General features: G+C 49.3%; 10 protein-coding genes across 10 annotated transcripts; 3 read left to right on the top strand and 7 right to left on the bottom strand.

The window, feature by feature from the left end:
* Positions 1-394: 394 nt before the first annotated feature.
* Positions 395-3,181, bottom strand: BJY04DRAFT_197646 (Pet127 family protein). The gene is made up of 6 exons (XM_073712500.1): positions 2,820-3,181; positions 2,671-2,757; positions 2,510-2,596; positions 2,309-2,435; positions 2,192-2,255; positions 395-2,135 (listed from the first exon to the last, which is right to left on the bottom strand). The coding sequence occupies exons 1-6, from the start codon at positions 3,030-3,032 to the stop codon at positions 572-574; spliced, it is 2,142 nt and encodes a 713-aa protein (XP_073567504.1). The 5' UTR covers positions 3,033-3,181; the 3' UTR covers positions 395-571.
* A 110-nt stretch (positions 3,182-3,291) lies between these two features.
* On the top strand, positions 3,292-6,255 carry ade1 (bifunctional aminoimidazole ribotide synthase/glycinamide ribotide synthase). Its single transcript, XM_073712499.1, has 3 exons — positions 3,292-3,847; positions 3,899-4,426; positions 4,480-6,255. Exons 1-3 carry the CDS (start codon positions 3,568-3,570, stop codon positions 6,087-6,089), a joined length of 2,418 nt encoding a protein of 805 aa, XP_073567503.1. The 5' UTR covers positions 3,292-3,567; the 3' UTR covers positions 6,090-6,255.
* Positions 6,256-6,567: 312 nt separating this feature from the next.
* On the bottom strand, positions 6,568-9,393 carry act1 (actin). The gene is made up of 6 exons (XM_073712498.1): positions 8,980-9,393; positions 8,835-8,865; positions 8,549-8,604; positions 8,311-8,341; positions 7,478-8,249; positions 6,568-7,425 (listed from the first exon to the last, which is right to left on the bottom strand). The coding sequence occupies exons 1-6, from the start codon at positions 8,984-8,986 to the stop codon at positions 7,195-7,197; spliced, it is 1,128 nt and encodes a 375-aa protein (XP_073567502.1). The 5' UTR covers positions 8,987-9,393; the 3' UTR covers positions 6,568-7,194.
* A 1,175-nt stretch (positions 9,394-10,568) lies between these two features.
* On the top strand, positions 10,569-11,296 carry fes1 (Hsp70 nucleotide exchange factor FES1; the record flags this gene model as incomplete). The annotated part of the gene is made up of 2 exons (XM_073714172.1): positions 10,569-10,973; positions 11,054-11,296. The coding sequence occupies 2 exons, from the start codon at positions 10,569-10,571 to the stop codon at positions 11,294-11,296; spliced, it is 648 nt and encodes a 215-aa protein (XP_073567501.1).
* A 603-nt stretch (positions 11,297-11,899) lies between these two features.
* BJY04DRAFT_209782 (UPF0220 family protein) lies at positions 11,900-12,613 on the bottom strand (the record flags this gene model as incomplete). Its single annotated transcript, XM_073714171.1, has 4 exons — positions 11,900-11,963; positions 12,021-12,118; positions 12,188-12,448; positions 12,515-12,613. 4 exons carry the CDS (start codon positions 12,611-12,613, stop codon positions 11,900-11,902), a joined length of 522 nt encoding a protein of 173 aa, XP_073567500.1.
* A 309-nt stretch (positions 12,614-12,922) lies between these two features.
* BJY04DRAFT_125206 (uncharacterized protein) lies at positions 12,923-14,530 on the bottom strand. Its single transcript, XM_073708394.1, has 2 exons — positions 14,426-14,530; positions 12,923-14,370 (listed from the first exon to the last, which is right to left on the bottom strand). The coding sequence occupies exons 1-2, from the start codon at positions 14,475-14,477 to the stop codon at positions 12,998-13,000; spliced, it is 1,425 nt and encodes a 474-aa protein (XP_073567499.1). The 5' UTR covers positions 14,478-14,530; the 3' UTR covers positions 12,923-12,997.
* A 1-nt stretch (position 14,531) lies between these two features.
* Positions 14,532-15,753, bottom strand: BJY04DRAFT_125205 (Vps55 family protein). The gene is made up of 3 exons (XM_073708393.1): positions 15,529-15,753; positions 15,257-15,470; positions 14,532-15,133 (listed from the first exon to the last, which is right to left on the bottom strand). Exons 1-3 carry the CDS (start codon positions 15,565-15,567, stop codon positions 15,000-15,002), a joined length of 387 nt encoding a protein of 128 aa, XP_073567498.1. The 5' UTR covers positions 15,568-15,753; the 3' UTR covers positions 14,532-14,999.
* A 104-nt stretch (positions 15,754-15,857) lies between these two features.
* On the top strand, positions 15,858-16,975 carry pre5 (proteasome core particle subunit alpha 6). Its single transcript, XM_073712497.1, has 3 exons — positions 15,858-16,047; positions 16,109-16,220; positions 16,289-16,975. Exons 1-3 carry the CDS (start codon positions 16,010-16,012, stop codon positions 16,919-16,921), a joined length of 783 nt encoding a protein of 260 aa, XP_073567497.1. The 5' UTR covers positions 15,858-16,009; the 3' UTR covers positions 16,922-16,975.
* On the bottom strand, positions 16,976-18,058 carry BJY04DRAFT_197627 (LOG family protein). The gene is made up of 2 exons (XM_073712496.1): positions 17,901-18,058; positions 16,976-17,787 (listed from the first exon to the last, which is right to left on the bottom strand). Exons 1-2 carry the CDS (start codon positions 17,939-17,941, stop codon positions 17,106-17,108), a joined length of 723 nt encoding a protein of 240 aa, XP_073567496.1. The 5' UTR covers positions 17,942-18,058; the 3' UTR covers positions 16,976-17,105.
* A 112-nt stretch (positions 18,059-18,170) lies between these two features.
* Positions 18,171-19,436, bottom strand: med6 (mediator complex subunit MED6). Its single transcript, XM_073712495.1, has 3 exons — positions 19,258-19,436; positions 18,828-19,189; positions 18,171-18,756 (listed from the first exon to the last, which is right to left on the bottom strand). Exons 1-3 carry the CDS (start codon positions 19,352-19,354, stop codon positions 18,238-18,240), a joined length of 978 nt encoding a protein of 325 aa, XP_073567495.1. The 5' UTR covers positions 19,355-19,436; the 3' UTR covers positions 18,171-18,237.
* Positions 19,437-19,896: the final 460 nt, after the last annotated feature.

The following is a 19,896-nucleotide window of genomic DNA, read 5'->3' as shown; positions in this document are numbered from 1 at the left end:
TTTGTTGCATATCATTATATCATGGAAGGCGAAATTCGTGTAAATTGACTGGACCTGCTTGGGGCATATATGTTATAACTGTTGATACCTGCAAAGGGGCGTTTTGACTGGCATTTGTACATTTACCGGGAGCATGTGTATATATAATATTGAAAGCTTTGACTGTCGGGTTGATATAGTTCTATCTAGTTCACGTAGAGTTTGCTGACATCTAGAAGTATCCAGACAATAACGCTGAGGATATTTGAGTTCTTAAAGGTGTCCATGATCGATGCTTCTGGTAGCATGATATTATATAGATATGTGAGCTGCTAGCGGATCCAAGTATCTTCATATCTCCATTTGTGCAATACAAGATCTGATGAGGAGGTTGATATTAATATGGCTATTATTTTAACACATTCTATATTCTGCCCTTGGTTTCTGTAAACGATATCACGAAAGTATAGTACAAACCCAACGCCCCTGATTATGGTACAGCATGTGAACAAATATATATCTACAATGACACAGAAGTTTCAAAAAAGAACACCCATCATAAGCCAGTATAGAAAGCCCCAATTTGAAAGCATCAAAGCCCGTCTCCACCCTCTTTGAAAACGACAGTGCCAAGTTTCTCATCCAGCGTTTGGTCTAGTTTGAGGTCTTTTCGACCCTGCCTAGAGAGTTTTCTCAGTGTCTGGATATAGTATGATAGCTTCTCCTCTGGCACATCCTCCCTACCAGCCATCAGGAACGTCTTTCGACGGTCGACGCAGGCATCGTAGAGTCGTCTGACATGTGGGCCGGCGGATTCATCAATTCCGTAATCGACAGTCCAGGATTGATCTCTCCTAAGTTTGGTGACTCGCTCGACTAGCTTGCCATCTAGGCGATTCTTGATTTTGACGTTTAGGAGACGAATCGGACGTTCGGGTATGGACGGTGAATTGGAGAAATCATCGAGAGTCATGCCGGATGTTTCGCCCGTGTTGCCCGTGGGTTCCGGTCCGGTATCTGGGATATCTGTTTCGTCCTCTGGGGCATCTTGGAGACTGAGAACTCGTCGCTGGTAGGCGTCAATTTCCTTCTGGTTTTTGGTTTGAATGGTGTCGATTTCCTCGTCGGTGACCGGCTCGTAGAACACTTGCATCTCAGGTTCTTTGGTTTCCAGTGTTTCAAAGTGGAATCGGATGTTTTGCTTGGGAAATTGCGATGTGGCCCTGTCTAGGATCTTGTTCCAGAGCTGAAGACTTAGGCGAAATTCCATGTCACCGACCAGCTGGTTGGATGTGCCATGTAAAGCATGATCCATCTCCGGTAAACTGATATACTGAAAGCCAAAGATCTTTTCAATGTTATGAAATGCCACAAAGATGCCATCCATACGCCCAATACGGACCTGAAGTGAGTATTTGAGAAAGGCAGAGCGAATCATGTCGTAGTACTCGCGCTCGAACGACTCGTACTTACCGAGTGGTTTCTTGATCTGATAACCCAGGCCTTTCTCGAAATTGAGCACATCCATGCGAATAGATACCACTGCGCGTGTTTTCAAATCAAACATGCCCGTTCCCGGAAGACGCGGGTCGTAGGAATCTAGTTGAGATCTCATCATGAAGCCTCCAAACTTGGTGTAGTGGTATGACTCCGGAACGAGGGCCTCCTCCTCACGCGTAATTTTGTTATCATGGGATCTCCGGTAACGTTCATATTCCTCTTTCGGCATGGTGAGAAGTTTCTCCATTGATTTGCCCAGGTTCATAAGGATGTTAGCGGAGTCAAACTCCTTATCGGCATCAATTGCATAGGTACCATTCTGGTACCGCAGAAACATGGCTGCAGGAGCGCGTGAAAGACGCGTGAATGTCGTGAGGTGTTCTGGAAAGCTTTGGGATAGCATATTGAAATTGACCGGGCGCCATGCTGACAGCAGGTAATGGAAATGTGACAGGACGCCCGTCATACTTGATGACGAGCCTATATATTTTTTACCGTGTTTGACTGCGACGTCGCGTAGTGTGTTGTCTTTCGAAGAGGTAATGTAGTCTTTCAACGCCGTGAAGTCGAACTCGGTCACGGGCATGATGGATCCTAGATATGGATCAAAGTTGTAAACGCGAGTCCTACGATCGCGAAGGTGATAGACTCCTGGGCTGATACTCGTTAGATTACGAAAGCCCTTGAAATGGACCGCTTTGACATGTCTTACTTGAAAAGTACTCTGTCGAGGCCAAAAGAGAGACGGGGGACAGAAGGGGTTTCCACAAGAACCGCTGGCAATTTATTAGCTTCCAAACGAACGGCATGGGAACTGCAAGACGCATACGTTTAAGCCGATGATGTTTTGTGTTTAAGAATTGGCCGCGGTATCGTGAATGGACTCCGCGAGGTAATGCCGCTCTTGGTTCTTTCGTTCGTTCGTGCTTGAAGGGTTCAATTTTTCTTGTCGAGTTCTATGAAAGAGGTCAAATGATCAACATTGACTCTCAAATAATTGGTATAGACTGAGAAACAAATCTGCGCATACCTTTTTAACATAACCTCCTAAGCGAAATCCAGGGTTCCGCTGGCTTGAAACTTTCTTCGGAGACGTCTCACTTGTGGTTTCTGATACCTAGATGAGAAGCCAGTCTATGAGTATCCACACTCAACAAATCATCAAGACTTGGATATTTGTCTTGCCTATACCTCTTCTGATTCGCCTCCGGGTGTCGCTGCATGTGCCGAATTTGAATCATGCTGCTCAGAGGTTTCGCTTGTTGTCGTTTCCAATGACTATAGCAAGCCGATTCATGAGTGCCAGGAGGAAATGAAAAGAACCAAGACAGGAACCATACCTTTGGTGAATCGGCTACAACCCCCAATACATTTTCGAGTGGCTGGGATGAGGCGCTTCGATTCCACGCAGCTCCTGGAAGAGCTGCACGCGACTGAGAAGTGCCAAACGAAAGCCGCGCCTGAGATGGGCGCTTCGAAATTCTGGCTAGACAGGAGATACAGACATGGCCGCGCAGAGGGTCTGAAACCGACCGTAAGGAGGACCGAAACATCCCACCCTAGGAAATGGAAGGCTCTTGAAGGATTAATCGAGTTACACAAACTTGTGGTGTAGGCGTTCAATCCGCGACGATATCTTTTTTTTTGACCGCCTAAGAGAGAGTTCACCGCCTTGCTGCTCGTCGGTATCTGTATTTACAATACGAGACTGGTACCATGGTATAACTACGTTATGGCCCTCCGAGTCCGGGGGTGTTTTCGGAGAAAAAAGCCCCGCCGTCCCGCAATTTGAAAAAAAGTTGTTCGATTAGGAGTCAAAGAGGAGAGAGTAAACGCTGATTCTACATCAATAAGTCTTGCGGTCTATCGGCCTGTCCTCTGTTAGACTTTCTCGAGGTAAGTTTGTCTATGATCCTTGTTATGATCACCAAGAACTCCTAGAGGGGTATGTGACGAAATACCCCTCCATGAAGCCTTCGTCGCTGCCAAATCTGTGACACATCTCAATCATAGTCATGGACCCTCTAGAGCCTTTCTCCTAACAATGTACCGTCAATTAACAGATCCTCGAGTATCTTATATCCCGCAATGGCACAGGAACGTCTGCGCATCCTCATCGTCGGCAACGGCGGACGTGAGCATGCTCTGGCCTGGAAACTCAGCCAGTCTCACCGAGTAGACATCGTTTATGTTGCTCCGGGCAATGGAGGCACCGCTGCAGGTGCCCATAGCAAGATCGAAAATGCCAATGTGAAGAGTGATGATTATGCGGGCCTGGTGGCTTTCGCTCAGCAGAATCAGGTCAACCTTGTGGTTCCCGGTCCAGAGGCTCCTCTTGTGGACGGGATTCAAGGTTATTTCCAGGCCGGTGGGTGCTCCTGTCTTAGACCTTTTGAATATTAAATGACGAGATTCAAAGTTGGAATTAGATGCTTCGGTCCGTCCAAGGCTGCCGCGCGCATGGAGGGATCCAAGGCCTTTTCGAAGGATTTCATGAAGCGCCAGAACATTCCTACCGCTGCCTACGAGAACTTCACGGACTACGAGAAAGCTCGCCAATACCTCGACAGTGTGTCTCACAATGTTGTTATCAAAGCCGATGGGTTAGCTGGTGGAAAAGGTGTTCTTATTCCGACTACAAAGGAGGAGGCTCATCAAGGCCTTCGCGAAATAATGCTCGATCACCAATTTGGCGATGCTGGCAACGAGGTTGTTATTGAAGAGTTTCTAGAAGGCGATGAGCTGAGCATTTTGACCTTTAGCGACGGCTATAGCATCAAATCCCTCCCAGCTGCCCAGGATCACAAGCGCATTTTTGATGGAGACCAGGGCCCGAATACTGGTGGCATGGGCTGCTATGCTCCTACGCCAATCTCGTCGAAGGAGGTTCTCGAACAGATTGACCGCACTATCGTTCAGCCATCGATCGATGGTATGAGAAGAGAAGGTTAAACCACACCATTGAAACGTTTTTCATGGAGTATACTAATAGTCACCAAGGCTTTCCCTTCGTTGGTATTCTTTTTACCGGTCTCATGATGACCAAGAACGGCCCGAAAGTCCTTGAATATAACGTTCGAGGTGGAGACCCCGAGACTCAAACTCTATTACCCCTGCTCAGTGACGACACTGATCTGGCGGAGATCATGGTGGCCTGCACGGAGCATTGGCTCGATGGCGTTTCGATCAAGATTAAGCCCAACTTTTCTACGACCGTCATTGCAGTTGCAGGCGGGTACCCCGGTTCGTACGCTAAAGCAAAGAAGATTACATTAGACCCAACGCCCGAAGGTACCCTAATCTTCCACGCCGGAACCAACCTTGCTGGTGATGGGTTACAGACTGCAGGTGGACGGGTGATCGCCGCCACCGCGACCGGCCTCAACCTTGAAGAAGCTTTACAGAAAAGTTACGCTGGTATCAATACAATTCACTTCGATGGCATGTTCTACCGCAAGGATATTGCCCACCGAGCTTTCCGTCAGCGCGAGGCTCAACGATCCCTGACTTACGCCGCTGCTGGAGTCTCAATTGACGCCGGTAATGACCTCGTTAACATGATCAAGAGCAGCGTTGCAAAGACCAAGCGACCTGGAACTGATGCTGTCATTGGGGGGTTCGGTGGGCTTTTCTCTCTCGCTGCTGCTAACTCCGCCTATCACCCTGAATCTCCCACTCTTATCGGAGCCATTGATGGTGTTGGAACTAAGCTCAAGATCGCACACGCTGCGGGCGTGCACAACACTGTCGGTATCGACTTGGTTGCCATGAACGTCAATGACTTGGTCGTTCAGGGCGCAGAGCCCCTCTTTTTCCTCGACTGCTACTCGTGTGGTAAGCTGGATGTGAACACCGCCGCCGCCTTCGTCACCGGTGTTGCAGAGGGCTGCATGCAAGCCGGCTGTGCCCTTATTGGTGGCGAGACCGCTGAGATGCCTGGGCTTTTCGTCGACGAAACCTACGATGCTGTCGGTGCCGCCGTCGGTGCCATCAATACCGCAGGCCCCAACGCCCGCACCATCCTCCCAGACACATCAGCCATGAAAAACGGCGACGTCCTCCTCGCTTTGGCCTCCTCGGGCCCCCACTCCAACGGATACTCCCTCGTCCGCAAGATTGTTGAGCGCTCCGGCTTTGGCTATAACGACCCCGCCCCCTTCACTATTCCTTCGTCCACCGAATCTCTCACCCTCGGCCGCGCCCTCCTTACACCAACTCGCATATATGTGAAGCCCCTCCTTAAGGCCTTGTCTGTCTCCTCCCAGAATACCATCAAGGGCCTCGCCCATATAACGGGCGGCGGTCTCGTTGACAACGTACCCCGCATGCTACCCCCAACCCTGACAGCCCACATTGATGCCAAGTCATGGCAGCTACCCCCCGTCTTTTCATGGCTCAAGAAGAACGGCAACGTCTCCGCCCACGAGATGACTCGCGCCTTCAACTGCGGTGTCGGAATGGTTATTGTTGTTGAGAAGGGGTCTGAGCGCGATATCCGAGAACTCCTCGAGAAGGAAGGCGAGACTGTTTACCAAATCGGTGAGCTCAGGGTCAAGTCTGAAGGTGAAGAGCCGTGTGTCGTCTCAAATCTCGAATCGTGGGATGCTTAGACTGGCTGAGTAGTTCGTTCTTTTTGGCATTCATCCTGCAAACATCTTGCAAAGTACGTATAATGGAATGATTCGGTGCATCTGAAAAGTGAAAAGAAATGGCTTATTTTAAAATTTTTATGCTTATGACAGTTATTATAAACAATGCGATGCAGCTCACACATAGATACCCTGCGCAGATCTTCCTGCTATGTTTGTTACTATGCTTGATGAGAATTCTGATAATGAATCTGCGACTTCGGAATCTACATAAAGATCACCCACTACGAGTACATTGCAAAGTAAGGTGTATACAGTACGTGACAAAACGGCGAAATAAAATACTAGTAGTGCCGCCTTATCAAATGTGGTCTGGACCAATCAGTGTAATTACCCATTTGTCTATTGTGGTGCCTTGCTCGAAAAGTCGAAGGCTTCGTAGAGCGGAAAGGCAGAGTTGCATGCTCTCGAAGGAGAAGAAGGCTAACGTCAAAATTATGTGCAATGTACTAGAATTTATTTTGTGATGCTACTTGTTCCATACTATACTGATATCAAGCTCGCTGCTGTAACGCACTGGGGAGAGAGAATGTCGACAATTCCAAGGTTCGCAAGGAAGGAAACGTGTCAGATGAGAATAGAAGAAACAAACGTGAACAAGTAGCGGCAACAGACACACTCATCAGCTCTGCAGGAGTCAACAACCTCGGCAGCATTGCCTGGAGTCGAAAACTTCAGGGGAGAAAGAAAAGCAGTCCAAATGAAACAAACGGACTCAAACAAGAATTGAACTATATGAGATGAAGCTTTCACCGCACTGGCAATAGAACCCATGTACAGTACCCATCGACTTTTCTTGCGTTCGATTTCCCTAGCTGTCACTCGAATTTGCCCCCTGCGCCGAGCGACAAGCGTTTCAAACAAACCATCTCTATTCCACAGCTAAAAATCAAAGTTCCCTTTTCAGGCATTCTTCCTCCTAGCGAGTCAGAGAAGGCTCGCAAGCCACCATTTGTCTCCAATTGATCTTTTAGTACAACAGGAAATACGCGACAACGATAAGATACAACGCAAAAGCTGCAGCTTAGTTAGCAGTGGCTACTGATTTGAGGTTGAGCAATATACCTTAGAAGCACTTGCGGTGGACGATCGAAGGACCGCTCTCATCGTATTCCTGCTTGGAGATCCACATCTGTTGGAAGGTGGAGAGGGAAGCCAAGATAGAACCACCAATCCAGACAGAGTATTTACGCTCAGGAGGAGCAATGATCTTGACCTTCATGGATGAGGGAGCGAGGGCAGTGATCTCCTTCTGCATACGGTCGGAAATACCAGGGTACATGGTGGTACCACCAGACTATGATCCGTTAGTGTGGCTCAAAGCATTAAAACTTAAAACGAGTACATACCATGACAATGTTGCCGTACAAATCCTTACGGACATCAACGTCACACTTCATGATGGAGTTGAAGGTGGTGACATGGATACCACCACTCTCCAGCCCAAGGACGCTGGGCTGGAAGAGAGCCTCAGGAGCACGGAAACGCTCATTACCGATGGTGATAACCTGACCATCGGGGAGTTCGTAGGACTTCTCCAAGCTGGAGCTCTGAGACGCGGTCTGGATTTCCTGCTCGAAGTCAAGAGCAACGTAGCAGAGCTTCTCCTTGATGTCACGGACGATTTCACGTTCAGCGGTGGTGGAGAAGGTGTATCCGCGCTCGGCCAAGATCTTCATGAGGTAGTCGGTCAAGTCACGTCCAGCCATGTCGACACGGGAGATGGCGTGAGGAAGAGCAAAACCCTCGTAGATGGGGACGACGTGAGTGACACCGTCACCAGAGTCTAGAACGATACCGGTGGTACGACCAGAAGCGTACAGAGAAAGGACAGCCTGGATAGAGACGTAGAAGGCAGGAGCATTGAAGGTCTCGAAGACGATCTGGGTCATCTTCTCACGGTTGGACTTGGGGTTGATGGGAGCCTCGGTCAAGAGAACCGGGTGCTCCTCGGGAGCGACGCGGAGCTCATTGTAGAATGTGTGATGCCAGATCTTCTCCATGTCATCCCAGTTCGTGACGACACCGTGCTCGATTGGGTATCGGAGCGTGAGGATACCACGCTTGGACTGTGCCTCATCACCAACATAGGAGTCCTTCTGACCCATACCAATCATGATACTATTTGAGCGTCAGCGGCCACCATCCAAACAACGGGGAACACAGTTAGAGAGAGATTTACCCATGGTGACGGGGACGACCGACAATGGAAGCTTTGCGATATAGTTAGCATCCGAAGTTTCGATTTAAGAATTGATTTTTGGGTATGATATGATGTGGAAGGTTCACCGCCCGGGATAAGCTATGCCATGCAAGGGGACAGAGGACACACCCCATCGAGAAGCTCCGACAAAAGGGATGATAGGTGCCATATTGAGGGGGGGGTGTTTATAATACAATGAATCGAGGGGTTGACTTACGGAAAACGGCTCGAGGAGCATCGTCACCGGCGAAACCGGCCTTGCACATACCCGAACTAGAGGGGACATAGTCAGCACACTGAACGGATTTTGATTTATAGGCATATAATGGCTTAAGCTGATCAATGATGTGATTGCTTTTCGTAACAGACGCCAATGCCTAGTCGAGAGGTGCAAGACAGGTAGGTCGGTTGCGACCAGCGGCGGAAGCAACGAGTGGTGTTTAGGCACAATATGGAAGGATGGGCCGGCATCACAATGCCATCAAAACAAAGTCAAGACATACCCATTGTCGATAACGAGAGCAGCAACTTCCTCTATAGATAGCCAGAAAAGGTCAAGTTAGCGCAAAGTCGACAGATGACGGGGGTGGAGGGGAGGGGAACGGGACAAGCGAGGGAAGCAAGGCGTTGAGGTGGCATGAACCTTACCTTCCATGGTGTCTAGTTGTGGATTAGATGCAGACTACGGCGAACAAAGAGAGAGAAGGGAAAAACAAACAAACAAGGAGGTTAATAAGGAGAAGGGAGGAGAGTCGATAGCGAGAGAGAAGGAAATGAGGTGTGGTTGTTGTCGGAGGTGAGAAAGTGGAGGAGAGAGAAGGGGAGAGTCGAGAGGGTTGGTGGTTGGTGGTGGAGAGGAGGAGGGAGGAGTAGTCAGCAGCTACACCAAGCAATAATCGAAGAACAGCAGGGAAACAGAAAGGGGGAGGGCTGGCTGGCTGTTGGTCAACTCTCGGGGCTGCTATGATTAGGCGCCAAAGGGGGCTTAGTCTCGTCTAGTCTCAGTTGCTAAACTTGCTGTCACCGCCACGCTCTTGTGTCTCTGTTCTTGAGAAGAAAAACTAGGTGATTCTCTATAGAATCCACAGTCGATTGATTATTTTATATTATTCTAACTCAAGTGCTGCCTCTCAGGCAGAATGATTCCACCCGAAGCCCCAAGCAATAGCTGAGGTGTCCTTTCCGCCTGGATGTGAGATGATGAGTCCTCGTGGGGCAGACCGTTCACTCGAGAATCGCCCAAGGATGCGAAGATGGTTCAGCCCGGCGTGTTCCAAAGAACAGGGTCCCTCAATCCGCGCTCTTATTCGTCCTATTATTATCATCGTCATAGCTAGTATGGACGGGCAATAAGCACGATGACGACTCGCTTCCCCTATGGATATGCCAAAATGCCTGAGGTTTGAACAGGAATCCAGGCTTCCAGATTCTTGCCCCTCGTCCTAATCAGGCAGGTCTGCGCCCGAAAACGAGGCTCGGGGTGGCTTACTCTTGTATCTTCTAGGGGTACCATTGTCATCTTCTTTGTAGTCAGACGGGCATTATTGCCAGTCCCAGCTGGAAGATACTATGATCGGATTGCGGTTGGAGACCCTCTACGGAGCTTACCGCCTTTTCAAGATAGGACGGGGTTGACTTGACCAATTGCACAATGCCATTGTAAAGTAATCGGTATTCAGGCCGGATTTCTGGCAATAATCAATGAATCGATAACTGATGTTAGTCTCGGTAGGCAGATGCCATACGCATACGGACTTGGTTCAGGACTGGCATGCTTTTAGCCGCATACTTCGGAGTAGATTGTATATGACAGCATCGCGGGGCTCAAGCATGGCGGGGTAACAGCATTGACCTGAACTTGAAACCACTAGGATCGATGAAATCCCAAGCTCTGATTTTAAGATTAGAAGAGCAACTGCAATTGAGCCTGCGTGTCCACATGGGTGTCTGCTCAGTGCTTAGTGTAGAACGAAGTGGAAAGTCATCGCTGGAGCGTGAAGCGTCTGGATTCAACAACCTGAACCGCCCTTTTTTTTTCTGTCATCCTCCTCCGCCATGATCCATCTTCTCTCAAATAAACTACGTTCTCTACGAACTATCTTTATCAACTTACCCTCGTCTATATTTTCGACTCATAAACTAAACTATACAGGTTGAATAATCGCTTATATCCAGTGAAGCGTGTCTCCTCTGCAATCCGTAAATCCACGAATACAAAAAATCAACCTCCATTTACCATGGACCCCAACATGAACAACCTCCTCAAATGGGGAATACAAAACTCGACACAAAACAACAACCAATCCACCGACCCTAACGCAGCCAACAATGCTTCCACCCCGCGCAACAATATCACCCCGGAGATGATCTCCGCGCTCTTCGGTGGTCCTTCTGAGGCTGATCTCATGAAAGCTGCCATGGAAGCCCTGCGCTCGGACGAGGTTGACCTCGAGAACAAATTGATTGCCTTTGACAACTTTGAGCAGCTTGTCGAGTCGATCGACAATGCTAATAATTTGGAGCCGTTGGGTCTGTGGACTCCGCTTGTTGAGCTACTGAAGCATGAGGAGCCGGACATGAGGCGCATGGCGGCGTGGTGTATCGGGACAGCGGTGCAAAATAATGAGAAGGCCCAAGATAAGGTAATCCTCTTCTCTCCCATACCCGCCCCCGCGTTCTGTGCTTGTCAAGCGAGAAACATAGCTAACAGACTCTTTAACAGGTTATCGTCATGAACGCCTTTCCGATTCTCGTCTCTATAGCCATCCATGATAATACTCCCGCCGTCCGCAAGAAGGCCGTCTACGCAATTTCCTCGTCCGTCCGCAACTACCAACCGTGCATGGATGAGCTAACGAAGTACCTTCCCGAGGGATATGCGAGTGGCAAAGTTGACGCCGGTGATATGGAGGCCATCGACGCAATTATGGATAAACTGAGGGAGCACCCTGTACCGTCGTCGTAATCGAGCGTCACAATTCTTCACGAATTGAAACTTTAATATCGATGCTCACACGAAACGGCTCATGAATTATGTCACGTGAACCTATACGACAGGCAGACGGCATTCAGCGACCTCACTTGTCGATTTTGTCAATATTTACTCGGTTACCTGAACGAGCGTTTATGATGAGCCTACGGGACAGGCTCCCGATATCCAGAGAGAGCGCTGTCACATGAACAGGTCGCCGCTATGGGTGAACGCGAATGCACGTACGTACCATGCAGACTTGGTCAATTACGGCCGGTAACACCGCGCTCCCTTCCTATCCCCAAGAATTTGATTGTTTCTCCTTGGATGGCAAATAGAGGAAATATAGATGGGGATTGGTATTTTTCTTGGCGCTATCAAATCAAATGCACAATGGAAACCAATATAGAAGCAGCAATGAATACCTGAATATGGGACAAACCGAGTACGCCGCTCGAAAGTACACATAGCGCAGCTCAAGGACTCTTGGCTCGTGTTGGAAATATAAGAATCACATCATTCGAGTATTGTATAGAAATAGACGGGAAAGGTACTTTAGGCACAGGGTCTTCCAAGGGTATTAAGAAGGTTTAACCTTCACAGCGCAAGGTTATACGTGTAGTCGTCTTCAATATTCTGAGAAACCCAAAGTACCACGGAGCTAAACAAAACTACATTCAGCAAACAATTTTACAACAACAAAGTCAGCTAAACTCACCTAAGCATAACCAAACCATTGGCGATGACGTTCGCAATTCCGAAGTAAAGCGTCGGCAGTGGATAGTTATTCATCACGTACTTAAGGACCAATACTGTCTAATGAGCCCATTCAGGTTAGCTTTCACATCGGAACCGTATCACCGGACAAGAGACGTGAGAACATACCACACTCCCTGCCAACCCCCCCGCAAGTAACGCAAACCCTAAGAATAGCACAAACCGTGCCTTCCAAGCAACCCCATTTCCGCTGTAACTGAAGCTGTCGGCCTGCAACCGTGACTTCTCAATCGAGTTGATGACCAGCATACCGAGGGCGGAGCAGATTCCGGGGATCCAGTCGACGAACTTGACATGCACGTTGGAGCCGTTGCGGCCGCTATGAGAGAAGGTTGCGGCGTCGATCATGAAGAAGAAGCCGAGAGAGAACTAAGAGGGTTTAGGTAGGAATTTCAAGTGGGCAGGTTGCGGCCGGTTGCTTGGAAATGGGCTTACCAGTGCGCCTGATGCGTAGACGCCTGCGTTGCGCACGGCCGAGTTGTTGAGCCATTCTGGCTTGGAGAAACGGAAAAGGCGGTTATCGGAGCCGTCCATCTTGGGCTGCGTGTAACTATATCGGCGGGCTAGGCTATTCAGTGAAGAGACCGTTTGCGGCAGAGGTCTGTGTTAACCAGTATCGCGGTTGTCGTCTGTATGCAGTCTGACCTGGAGGCTGGATGACGATGGGCCGCAGCTGTCCGGTGTTCGGAAAATCCCGCTCCCGCTGTAAGTATACTACCTAGGTATGAGGACCGCAACTAGTTCGAAACATTCATGGCTGCTCAATGAATGGCTTGATTATACTTTAGTGCTCTCCATAAGAGCGAGATAGTGTATGGCAAAGAATCATATTCTATCAATTAAAGCTCCAACTCCCTTGTATGAATATACACTATATACTTCGTAACATCATATCATCATAGCCTGGGCCAGCCAGGATCAGTGTTCTTCCTCACAAAATAACTTCAGAAATCCATCAATATATGTCATTGCTTTTGCCTTCTCCAACACAAGGGGTACATGCTTCGAGCCATCTTCGGTTGTAGTGGGCTCTCTTAGGTATTTCCGGAGCGCGAAGGTTGACGCACGATAAGTTGCATGATACATGGCTTTAAACTCATCTTCATCGCCGCCAGCATTAGAAGTACCCAGAGCCATGTTATCGCCCAATAAATTCGAGTCTCTTCCTCCGATGTGGGGAGGTGCCGTATCATTCTGAGACAATCCTTTACCAGAAGATGCAGGTCGTGTCGTGCGGTTGAATCCGTAGAGCCGCATGCATGTCAAGATAGTACGGGTTATTGTGTTCTTATTATCGGCGATAACGGAATCTGTAGCTTTGGGTACCGGGGGTGGCTCCTTGCCTTCGGAGGACAACAAAGTGGGTGATAACGCCCTTTCCTTCTTTGTAGGGGCATCTAATGGCCCCGGAGCTGGTGTGCCTCTTCTCGAAGAGAGCTGGCGCGAATGGCCCCAGCTGCTGCTCGGTCGAGGTTGCTCCGCGTGGGTTTCTAGTCCCTTAAGTGGATTTAGATTCAAACTGATAGAAAGCGATCTTGACCGATGGGACGCATTCTTGCTCAGAATGGGAAGGGTTGGCTCCTCTGGCTCTCTTTTGACTTTATAGCTCTGCAGCTGCTGGGATGACTGCGAAAGGCTTTGCGCCATCAGCAGGGACACGCCCTCTCCTCCTTTATGCCGTACTCTCTTGTGATGTTGTGCCACAGAATCGAACAAGGTCGCGACACGTTTGCGCTTAGGACTCGGAGAAACAAGATCCGGGAGGAACTGTGCGGACTGTTCATGGTCATCGATGGGCCCAGGATCTTCCCGACCAGGAAGCCTCTGGGCTTTACTGATAAGACTCCCAGAGATTGGCGTTCCATATATTCTCAATTCCTGGATAACCGTGTTCACCGTAGTTTCTTCGGTCTCCGGCGAAGAAGATACAGGCGGGGTTGGCGGCCGTCCGTATGAGCTCGTTGTTGACAAAATGCCGTATACCAGAAGGTCGGTGGTTGTGTGCCCTGAGGCTCTTGGTCGTGTCGCTCCATCAAGGCTCACGAGAAACCCAGCCGGACACTGGATAGTCCGGGAACAATCCAAATCGTCATCTTCCAGCCATATATTACCTAAAAGCTTGTGCTTGAGCCATTGTGAGGTTTCTGGGTCAGTCGTATGGAGTTCGAGATTCGGACCAACTCGGGCGTAAATTGGGACTAAAGCTGGGTTGACGAAAGATCGAAGGCGTAGAGTTGAGCCTTTGAGAATATCTGATTGCCAGCTAGCAGATCGATCGATAAGCTGGAGGTCTGTATTGGTCAGTGGAACTGAGCATTCAATGTGTGGTGCGCAGCATAGCATTACCTCGAAGATATGATTTTTCATTCAGTGAAACCGAGCCGGACCAAATATTCATTTTCAGAGCTCTCCGCGCCCAACGGTATACATATCACAAGCGTATCATGTTCCAGTTATGTCAGTAATCGGCTGGGTGCAGCGACGCGCCAAAAATACGCGCCGCGTAATCACGTGATTCTCCCTTTCTACTAGCTACAGAAAGGTCGTAAGTCGTACCCCAACGAGAAAATTTCCTTAGGAAAGCAAGCTCGGCTTTGAGTACCATCGACAAACCACTTAAAACCATTCCTTGCAAATTCCAGATATAATAGCACAGGTGACTATAGTACATCAAATAGCCATATCGCCGAAAAACGTTATAATATAAGAATAGCAGAATATCGTAACATGCCCACATGAGAACCTGAGGTTCGCCGAGGATATAAGCTTCTACCAAAGCCGGAAAGGAAGGTTGAGGTCCGAGGGTTTCCGTATGCGATGGGGGCCCACGCGAGAATGACCCGACGGGCGGCTTGAGTTGCGGTTCGAAGCAACCTAACGGCAACCAAACCCCTCAATGTATTTGATTATGATAATCAGATCAGAACTCTTCTTGTTCCTGGAAGAACATGGAGAAGCTGATAATCGTTCCGTAGATCAACAGACCGCCGAGGATGGACATGACCATGGCGGGCACCTGAATCAAACCGCTATGCGCCAAAACGGCTGGGAGGGCTATAGATTAAGATGTATTAGCTCATTCTGGAGTCTAGAAGTGCATGATATATGCATTTCAAGAGGCAAGAAGGTCCGTGAGAGGTGACAACCAGCCCTTCACATGGACTGTCATTGACATACCAATTCCCATGAGTACCAAAAATCCCGTCAGAAATCGGCCAAAGTCAGCGGCAGCATTACCAGAGCTATCCATAAAGTCATCAGGATTTGCACATCTTGAGCAGATCCAGTTTGGGAGCGGCGCAATAATGTAGGTCGCAACAACGGTTAGCGGAAGGAAGTTGTGCCAGAGCGCCGAGGAGAGAATGACGAGGAGGAATCCGATCGCGAGGATCTTTATAAGTGCAATGTGGTTAGCTAATAGCTTCATAAGAAGTAAAGGTCCGACTTACGAAGGAGAGAGCGATGATTGTTTTGAGACCAGCCGTCATGATTGCGGAGACGCCGATGCGTCAAGCTCCAGAGAAGCGGGCAGGTATCGTAGGGGATACTTTGCGCGGATAGCACCGACCAAGAATAGACCAGCGCAGGAGGAAATTGAAAGAGGTCAACAAAAGAGTCTTGAATGACTGGCTTGCTCAAGAGATGGATCAATGAATGAATGCGGGTGACGTCCACGGTGAAATTGAACTTGGGCGGCAGCTGAGGCTTGGCAGCCTGAGGCGGCCAGGCTTACACTAGCCATCGTGGAGCTCCGACTCCGTTAGACCTCCATGTTTTGCGTCAGTTGCTCTCTGCCTGGTCCCTCGCTCTAGTCCCTTCATCAACTTATCTTCTCCGTTCCCGTCTTTCTCTTTGCTTGCTGCAGGAACTTGCCTTAAACTTGCTACAATCGCCTTTACAGCATAGTTCCACCCTGCCCAAGCTTCCAAGATGTTCAGGAACAACTACGACAACGATGCAGTCACCTTGTATGAGCTCCCCAATCGTGCTTCCGCACACACCAAAGCTAACCATACCGTCTCGTCAAAGCTCCCCGCAAGGCCGGATATTCCAGGTAGAATATGCGCAAGAGGCAGTGAAGCAGGGTTCCGTTGTGGTTGGATTAGTCAATAAGACACATGCCGTCCTCGTCGGCCTCAAGGTACGGGAACTGTCAGCTCGATCAAGGTATCATTATGAACACCCACTGACCCCGAATTGCACATTTAGAGAAACGCCGAAGAACTTTCCTCATATCAGAAGAAGATCATCGAAGTCGACTCGCACATGGGCGTCGCCATCGCCGGTCTAGCCTCCGACGCCCGCGTCCTCTCCAACTATATGAAGCAACAGTGTCTTAGCTCCCGAATGACCTACGGTCGCCCCCTACCAGTGAACCGCATTGTTACCCAGATCGGAGACCGTGCCCAGACAAACACGCAACAGTACGGAAAACGTCCATACGGTGTTGGCCTTCTCGTGGCTGGCGTCGATGAAGCTGGTCCCCACCTCTTCGAGTTCCAGCCCTCCGGAATGACCCAGGAGATGCTGGCCTGTGCCATCGGAGCACGATCTCAGATGGCCCGGACCTACTTGGAGCGGAACCTCGATCAAATCACGGAGTCTTCCCGGGACGAGCTGATTACCCATGGCCTCCGGGCTCTGAAGGAGACCCTTTCTCAGGACAAAGAGTTGACAGTGGACAATACATCTGTCGGAGTTGTGGGTCTTGCAGGCAATGAGACCAGGAAGGTGGAGAGTTTCAAGCTCTATGAAGGGCAGCAGCTCCTACCGCTTTTCGAAGCTCTGGAGCAGTCTGATGCGGGTGAGACAAAAGAGGGCGAAATGGAGGTTGATTCATAAATATGAAGCCACACCATAGATATGAGATTGTCTGGTCAATAATACGACGAAATTTACATTTATGCCGTTCCACCGTTCCACATCATGTCATTAGCGTATTCATGCGTCTAAGCTGAGCGTACCCTCATGTATAGCTCCCTACCTGTTCCACCCTCTCTCTACACACCAACTCTTACCCTGCAGCTCATTTCTGTCCCCAATTCAACTGATATCTTCCCGCACTAACCTGATACTGCACCAGCTTCGGCCAAACCTCCTCGACCGTCTTCGCCTCCACCAGAATCCCCTCATTATCCTTACTCACATACCCCTCCCTCACCGAATTCTTCACCCACTCCAACAACCCATCCCAATACCCATTTACATTCAACAACACAACCCCCAAGTGATGGATCCCCAGCTGATTCCACGTCGTCATCTCCATCACCTCCTCAATCGTCCCGAACCCTCCAGCCAGAGAAACAAACCCACTCCCCGGGCCACCCTCCTTAACCTTCTCCGCCATCATCCTCTTCCGCGTATGCATATCTGGCACGATTGTCGTAATCCCATACTCCGATGACGCACCGCCATCACTAACAATCCTCTCCGCCTCCTTGCCCGCTCCACCCGCAGAAGCCGAAGACGTAGAGGGCGTCTCCTGTCCATTTTTATTATACCCGGGCTCAACACTAACAAGCGCCCGCGGGATAACGCCGTGCACAGATTCTGGGCCGGAGAGCTGAACGAGTGTGCGCGCGATTTCACCCATCAACCCTTTTGTGCCGCCGCCGTAGACGAGTTGGATGTTGTTCTCGTGGAAAATTTGGGCGAGGCGTCGGGCGGTTTCCATGTGTGCCGGGTTGTTGCCTTCGACGGAGCCGCAGCTGAATATTTTGTTAGCACGGGAGAGCCTTGGTGAGGGTGGTTTGGGGGTTTGTTTGGGGTGTGAGGTAGAGACGCTGCGGGGGAAGAGTTTCCGATGGGAGCTTGAGCTTACAAGACGCAAACAACGGGGCGTTTGGTGTTTGATGTTGCCATTTTGGATGAGTTGAGATCAATTGAGGGTGTAATCAAGGTCTAGTCTATTCTGTAAGTTTTGAGAGGGAAAATTGGTCTTTAATAAGTGACGTTGGAAGCAAGGCGGCGATTTGGGAGGCCTCACTTGCAGATGAGTCAGGAGGGGTTGGACTTCAAAATACTGTGGATAACCATTTTCAGGAATACCATCGGAAGTCTCTAAGCATCTACATTTTACGATGTATACTTTGACTGGTCTTGTATGCCTGAATTGCTGGTCAATGGGTATCATGGAGTTGGCGTGTAGGTACTTGAGGCTAAGTCCCCAGTTTGGTCTTCTTTTTTCGCAACTTGGGCTCCTCTGCAGCACTGCCTTTATCAGATTCTTTGCCTGGCGTGTCAACCTTGGCCTGTGGCGTTCCAGCTCGGCCTGGCAGAGGAGTACTCGTCGGTGGCTGCTGTTTAGAGGCAGCACCCCGATCTGCATCCCCAGCCCTAGATAGAATAAAAGATCCGGGCTCACCCATTAATGGGCTCTCATCCATAAACTCGTCTCCATACCGGGATAGAAGATTGAATGAATCTACCAGCACCCTCATATCTTGAACAGTCGAGCTGTCATCACCTTGCGCCCCAACCAATGATTGCGTTTTGTTTGTGGCATCCACATCGGGCATCGGCGTGTTCTCTTTACTTGTTTGCGGCTGTACGCCTTGCTGGCCAGCACCTGCAGGTTTGGGCGCGGGTGGGAGGTAAGTGTGGCCAACTGAGGGGGTAAATATGGGCAACGTCGAGGCAGTTTTAAGCAAACTCGTAAGAGACGTCACGGCTGAAAGCTGCAAGCGAACCATGCGCAGTCAGTTCTGGAATCATTCACCATAAGCGGCAAATGGGGACGGGGACATACAATCCGATTCCCAACGACACTTGCAACCGAAGGAGCCATGTAGATGCAGTCTCCAACTACAAAGAACGTAGCCAAAACCACAACCTCATCCTCAAGCCCCGTCCGCTTCCGCCTTGTCTGTTTCCGAATCACCCAGACATTGGAGGGCTCATGGGCAAACTGGGCATTTGACGCCGCGGCAGCTTGTAACGGATCGTATCCAACTATGAACTCTAGACCTTGCATGGTTTTTAGCCGGCCCTCAAAAGCTTCTCTTGTCTCCACGAAATGACGAAATGCTTCATTGTAGTTGGCTTGGATGGCTAGGGATGCGTTATTCGAAGTGGCGTCAAAGAAAGGGGATTCGGCGAAGTAAAAGAGGACTAGCCAGGAAAACCATTAATTGCATCAGTCGAGAGACGCTGGATATTCCAGCGAGGGAGATCCCTACTGTTATTCGAATGGAGATATCCGCCCATCATCTGAACGTGGGATGGAGATCTCCAAAGAATCTCTTCCAAAGAGGATGGGTCTTGGGTGCCTGCCATATCAAGACTTTGATCGGTTATTTGGAAAAAGTGAAAATGAAATTATCGCAGCATTGCAGAAAAGAAAACACGATTTGCGGAGTAAGTAGTTAGCTTGCAAGAGAGAATGCTTGGATGGATCCTCCGCGGAGTGCGGTACTACCGTGTTTGACCGCCTGCCGATCGTTTCCATCTGACGATCAATTTTGTAGACCGCTACTTCAAAACTCACCATTTTCAAACCACTAATACTTTATCAATATAGGCTCAATTAAGGCCGCGCTTGAGTATCTAGGACCCTTAAAGCCAGGGCTTTTAGTTAATTATACTTTTGTTACACGAAAGTTTGGGGTTAACCGGCTAACCCTATCAAGGCGCTATAAGGGTATTCAGGGCCCTAAGAGCAAGTAGTACGAAAAATAGCAACTACTTAACTACCAGCAGGAGAAGGAATTAGTATAATAAATTAATTAATTAAGCAGGCGCGGCCTATTTATCTTACATGCTATGCTGCGAAACTTCGCCTTTAATATTTATTAAAAAGACCTGTTAAGAACCCAGCC

Source organism: Aspergillus karnatakaensis (genome assembly GCF_047715665.1).
Source record: "Aspergillus karnatakaensis strain CBS 102800 unplaced genomic scaffold BJY04scaffold_53, whole genome shotgun sequence".
In the NCBI taxonomy this organism is placed as follows: Eukaryota; Fungi; Ascomycota; class Eurotiomycetes; order Eurotiales; family Aspergillaceae; genus Aspergillus; species Aspergillus karnatakaensis.
This window is presented reverse-complemented; position numbering and strand designations above follow the sequence as displayed.